Source organism: Quercus suber, unplaced genomic scaffold (genome assembly GCF_002906115.3).
Source record: "Quercus suber isolate HL8 unplaced genomic scaffold, Cork oak 2.0 scaffold_613, whole genome shotgun sequence".
NCBI classification, from domain to species: Eukaryota; Viridiplantae; Streptophyta; class Magnoliopsida; order Fagales; family Fagaceae; genus Quercus; species Quercus suber.
The window spans coordinates 366,163-372,770 of NW_027070056.1; the positions used below are offsets into that span (position 1 = coordinate 366,163).

The 6,608-nt window shown below is 34.9% G+C and overlaps 1 protein-coding gene across 1 annotated transcript; it reads right to left on the reverse strand.

Annotated features, from left to right (window-relative positions):
• Positions 1 to 242: 242 nt before the first annotated feature.
• LOC112039412 (serine/threonine-protein kinase PBL34) lies at positions 243 to 5,391 on the reverse strand. Its single transcript, XM_024072290.2, has 6 exons — positions 4,672 to 5,391; positions 3,185 to 3,522; positions 2,920 to 3,055; positions 1,755 to 1,891; positions 1,550 to 1,673; positions 243 to 794 (listed from the first exon to the last, which is right to left on the reverse strand). The coding sequence occupies exons 1-6, from the start codon at positions 4,883 to 4,885 to the stop codon at positions 277 to 279; spliced, it is 1,467 nt and encodes a 488-aa protein (XP_023928058.1). The 5' UTR covers positions 4,886 to 5,391; the 3' UTR covers positions 243 to 276.
• Between the last annotated feature and the right edge of the window lie 1,217 nt (positions 5,392 to 6,608).

Genomic DNA, 6,608 nt, shown 5'->3' on the forward strand with positions numbered 1-6,608 from the left:
ACCAAGTTTCTAAAAAGACTTCCTAAACCAATGCTCTCAGGCCATCCATTAACTTTTCTCCAATAATAATAATCACACATAGACGTGACACCCGCTTTTAAAGCTATGCCTCGAAAAAAAAAAAAAAAAAAAAAAAAAACANAACATGTTTCTGTGTTGCTTTTTTTCAGTTGTCTAAGAACAAATGCTTTAGCAGAAGATACATCTATACTGAAGAAGAGGGAAAAAAGAAGCCAATGGGGTGAAGAAAAGAAACAGATATTACCAAAGCGAATGCTATGGTTTACCATTGGGTTTTGGGGATTGAAAAGTGTAATGATGGTGATACGGAGAAGCATGGGAACTATTTATGGAAAGGCTCCTCTGCTGCTGCCCATTCCTTGAAAAGGATCCTCCTTGTGTTCGGATGCCATTTCTAGCATTTGGGCTGGACCCCACGCGGTCAGCTTGCATGGTCTGGAAATAATATGATGAGCTTGCCATGTCCTTAAGGTTTGGCAGTGGTTTTAAGGCTTCAACAACTTCACTCATCAGGGGTCTGGCTTTTGGATCCCGACTAAGGCAGTGAGCAGCCAGTTGCGCGGCTTTTTGGGCTCCTTTAATTGAAAAGTGACCTTCAAGCCGAGGGTCTATCAACCGGTAGAATCTTCTTCTCTCTCCTAGATGCGGCCGAGCCCATTCCACTAAATTATGTTCACCATTAGGTCGGTTTTTGTCCATAGATCTTCTGCCAGTCAGCATTTCAAGTAGAACCACGCCAAAACTGTAGACATCACTCCTTGAAGTAAGATGTCCTACAACAAAAACAAGGGTAAGCATTTATTGCATCTCAGAATTTTGGCATATATTAAAGAGTATCACACACAAATAATGAAAGTCTATTTACTACATACTTGGGGACACCAAATGACTGACCATAGAGGCCAGTGAAATACATTTATTAGCTAAAGGCAAATAGTGGAGATACCATAGATCTATGCTCAACCATTGAGGTGATGAACCCTAGATTTGACTAAACCAGGACCTAAAGGGTATATCAGCTTCTAGCCAACCTATAATACTAGAAAAAATACAATAGGGCCTAATGCAACAAGTTACTATACTTTTTTTTCAGTAAATAAAAGGAATCCAAGTGCTTTAAGCTTCCTAGCAATTAGGGAAATTCATATGCAACAAACACAAGCATTGCTTGCATAGGCATTCAATGGCAATTGCTGAAGGATGGCCCTTTAACATATACAATGCCAGGTTAGATAAATATCTGTAAAAGAATTAACATGCAATAAAAATTGGTCTTTGCACCTTCTATGTCTTAATTTTATCTTTTATGTAAAAATTTGAGGCAATTCATAGTCAGACTCACATAAAAAAAATATATATATATATTAGAACAGCTGCGTGACAAATATAAAATACATAGTCATACAGAGGACAAATCACAATCCATCCTACTCATTCAACCAGAATGTGTATAATGCATGCATTAAACTCAGAAAAAGGGGAGAGAGGGAAAGGAGGGGGACTGTTAGATGAATTTCACAACACTTACCTGTCATGACGTATTCTGGGGCTGCATAACCGTAGGTTCCCATCACACGGGTAGAAACATGGGTCTTGTCACCCTCAGGACCATCTTTGGCAAGTCCAAAATCAGAAAGTTTCGCATTGTAGTCCTGAAATAACTTGTGTTATTAAATTGATAAATGATATTAAGGGTAAACAATTGTAATGTTGCTTTCGTTTAAGTCACATACTGCATCTAACAGGATGTTGGAGGTTTTAAAATCACGATATATAACTGGTCTTTCTGCTTCCTCATGAAGAAAAGCAAGACCCTTTGCAGCACCTAGTGCAATTTTCATCCTAATGGACCATGGAAGAGGCAGGGACCCTGTGTACAAAAATAATTGATAAAAAAGGACATCAAATAAGGTTGCAATCTAGAAAGAAGAATAATATCACAAAGCAGCAACTGCTAATAAGTCTATACTCAGCCAAATAACAGTCATAATTGTAACATGTTCCACGGAGCAGAGATGAGATTCCACAATTCTCTTAAATAGGAAGCATGATGTGGATAGACTACAGCAGATTAAGAACTAGCTTTTGGAAAACTCATTGGCATATATATTATGCAGAGATGTATGAAATCTGCATTCAAGATTCTTAAAATTGCTCATCCTAAGCTCCTCTCTCTCTTAAAGTAATAAGATCATTCCACAATGGTGAAGCTATCTTTACCATAAAAATTACTACCAGATTGGAGAACTTTTATCTCCATATTAATATCTGCAGAGTATTTGAGAAGGACCTTCCTAATCTGCTCACAGATTCAGTCCAAATTTCCTAATTCATAATTTCGAATAACTAACTCTAATACAATATGTCCATGGAAGGATCTCCAAAAAAGGTAAATGAATTCTCAAATTTTCTTGCAAACAATAAATTCAACTGCAATGTGGTGCTACTCCACTAGAAATTAGTGCTATCACTAGAAGTTACTGCTATTTATGTAGCGATAACTCTATCTCCTAATTGATACTACCAAAACTCAGAGGTACCTTTCTTCCATTTTGTTTTGTTTTCTACTTATGACTTCCATCCAATTGAACCCATCACATGCAAGGTTTCCACCAGAAACAATATATATGAGAAAGAAAATACATTTCTTGCCTGTTTGATATCAAAAATTTTAAAAATAATATGCTCATGTCTTTGTAAGCAATCACCCTTTCTATGGAAGGAAATATGCCATAATCATGAGTAACCAGAATTAGGTAACAAAATGATTATGAGAACTGAGTAGCATTAAAATCCACCTACAAGCATATGGGTCCTAAAGAATCTAACATTCATAATCCAAAACTGAAAGAATGGAGGAAAAAAGCCAATTAAACTGTCAAAAATGCAGTTACATACTTCTAAATAGATGGTTTTCCAAGCTCCCTCGAGGCATGAACTCATATACTAGCAGCCTTTGATCATCTTCAATGCAGTAACCAATAAGCTTGACCAGATTAGGATGAACCAGATCACCAAGAAAATTCACTTCAGCCTATTACACAAGATGAGGAAAATAGATGAAATATAATAAGAAAAACATCAATAAATTCGGGCAAAGAAAGAGAGGATAAAATTGTTGTTGAAATTTCATAAAGGAAAAGTAATTAGGAAAGTTACAAACCAGCCATTCTTTATGACCCTGTAGCCCATCATGGTTGAGAGTTTTTACAGCAACAGTAAGCCCTGTGCCAGGTTTCACCGGAGCAGTTCCATTTTCTTCAATCCACCCCTTGAACACACAACCAAAACCTCCTTCACCCAGAAGACTTTCAGGTCTAAAATTTCTTGTTGCCAACTTAAGATCATTAAATGAGAATTTTCGCAGACGAGAAGCAACTTTAAGCTCTTCTTCAAGCTTGGAAGTGGATGAATTACTTTCTGCATTACTAGTGGTTGAGGATGGGACAATTGGAGCTGCAGGTTGGTCTCTGCTTGTATCGTTGGCTGATTTACTTTCAGCTGAACAGAGCAAAGAACCAACATATAAGAATACAAACTAACATAAATGAATAAGCCAGGCAGGTAGACATCATGCATTACAACACTTTGTAACAATGAGCAAATCAGATTTAAGCAAAGATAACAAATAAATATTAGTAGGGATTCTGGAAGAGAGTTTGAGAGTATGAGAGTATGAATTTTCCAACAGAAAACCATAATAAACATAAGACAAATATATGAAATATGGTGTAACATAATTAGATGTATCTGACATGAGAGCAGTGGCAAGGGAGAAAGAGAGAGCACTGGATAATAAAAAGAATCTAAGCATTTATTCGACTTGATTAGAAAATATTTGCTTGAAGTATGAGCCCAGCCTGGATTTGAACACATTGTCTTCCCTCCATGGAATTATGCATAGGCCTGAAAGCAAGCACTCACACTACTGTGACAATATTAGGCAGATTACACTTTCTTTCAGGATTAGAGGAGCTCCACTTTTGGGTTTGCTTTCTGCTTTTGGGATATCAAGTGCAGCTCTTATTACCTTCTACTCAGAGATTAACCCCTCTACTTTTCCTTGATCATGTTGATAACCAGATACAAAGCAGAATAGAGATTTGCCCAAGACCAGAAACAACCAAGGCCATACCAGGTGTGCTTTTAACATTTCTCCAGGAAATTCAAGCTTTCATAGTAATTTCCTCACTTCTGGCCCAACAAAAAGGAGATGAAAGAAAGAAAGGAAGAAGATGAAAAAAGAAGAAGAAGAAGAGGAAGTTTCCATATTAACTCATAAGTCATAACTAGCGAGGTTTTATATATTGACCTTGACCCTGATGCAGCTATTTTATTAGCACCCTAAACCCAGTCCTCACGTTTCACAGTGTTTATACATATCCTCCACTAATTAATTGCACAATATTCTGAGCAAATCAGTCTCAATCACGATAATAATTACATGAGCAAAACATGCAGTAGTTAGTTAAAAATGGACTTGAACCACAAGACATGTTAAAATAGAAACAAAAATAAGACATCCAAGTGAAATCAAATCAAACATAACTAGAACTGTGAAACCAGAAACATAAAATTACTAAAAAACAAGGGAGAACATCATAACCTAGTAAAAAACAAAGTTCTCCCAAAAAGATAAACAGAAGTTACCATAATGAGTAGTGGTACCACTGATTGAGCTATCCACTTTGGATCTTGAAGAAATGCAGCTCCCAAGAAACCTTAGCCTAACCCAACACCCAATTTCTTCATCTTCCACACCACCTTTAGCTTCCACCACTTCCTTCTTCTTCTTCTTTTTCACACCCTTTGATTTTCCCACTTCCCAACTCTCCACTTTACCATTCTCACCACCCAATCCCATCTCTCTCTCAATAACCCCTAAACACTCAAACCCAACACACCATCACAGTCCTCTCATCTCTCCCCACCCCCAACCACAACCGGTAGTCAATCTTCCTTAACCAACAAAAACCCACCTAGAAAATCACCATATACCACTAAAAAATTCCACCTTTTTGGCTTTTTCCCACTTAGGCTGACAATATTAGAAAAACCCAGATGGGAAAACAGCTAGATCACAAGGTAAAGATCAAATTTTTGACTAAAATTTTGAAAACCCAAAATTGATCGACTTGTGGAAAATTATATAGAAGAAGAAGAAGAAGAAAAAAGTACTTAACTTACTTAAACCAGAGAGAAACAACAAATCTCAGTGGAACCCAGAAATGTCTGCTCAAAGATACAGAAATCTCAGACAAGCTGACCAGTTTAAAGCTAGAAAGAGAAGAAAATTTGGAAAAAAATAAATAAATATCACTTACATAATAATACTATGAATTATCGACTCTCTCTCTTTCTCTCTCTGTCTTTTTTTTATTAAAATCGAATCGAGAAGACTAGGAAAAGGCAAAGCTAGCTGCCCGGAGATTAACGGGTAGTGTGGTTAAGGCTGCCCAAACTGCCCGTTGTGCACTGGGAGTGACTGGACAGTGGAGTGGACAGGCCATTAAGCTTAGGATTTAAATAATTTTCACTGATTTTTATAGGATTACATATTAATTACACTTTATTTCCTTAAACTGTAAATACAAAAATTAGTACGAGGTAAATTGCTAATTTTTTCTTAAACTATGAGTATCAGAATTATTATCGACACGAGGTAATTTGCTAATTTTTAATATATTATAGGAGATATTGTTCAATTTTAGAGTTTAGTGGGAAAATTGAAGTGTGCACTATAGTTTAGGGGAAAAGTTAAAATAATCCTTAAAAATTCCAAATCAAGATTTGCTATTATTGTAGTATATTATATGTTGATAATTTGTAGAGACTCGATCAGAGCTCAGCAACTTTTTTTGGGATTTAAAAAAAAAAAAAAATAGTTTGTTCAAATTCCTAAGCTCTTGACTAGGTTTTATTTGGGTGAGAAAAAATGACTTGAAGCATATAAGCAGTCAACATCTTGAAGCCTGAATTCCTTATACGAGTTTTCTTGACAAACAAAAATAATAATAATAATAACTAGTCATTAACTTGTGTTATGCACGAAAACTTACTTATTTGTAAGATAAATTATATAATTTTATAAAATTTTAAATTGATTAAGAAATTACACTATTGCATGATTTGCTCTTGTATAATTTCAATTTGTGTTACAAATTGATGAAAAAGTCATTGCTTGAACGTGCAATAGTTTACAAAAAATTTGTTAGACAATTTCAGATACAGCCAAAAAAAAAAAAAAAAACTCAAAAATTTAGATATTAAAATTTCTGAAAGACAAAAAATATTAAAGAAAAATTATAAATGTTTGAGTTTGACTTTAAATTGCACTTGTTAGAGAGATAAAGTTTCACTCTTTGTTAAGTTTGGATTAAACAAAAATAATTTTCTTTAAAAAAAATGATGAGTTTGAGTTTAAGTTGGACTTGTTAAAAAGATAAAGTTTCACTCCTTGTTAAATTTGGACTAAACAAAAATAATTTTGTTTAAAAAAAATGATGAGTTTGAGTTTGAATTTAAGTTGAACTTGTTAGAGAAATAGAGTTTCACACATTGTTAAGTTTGGACTAAATAAAAATAAT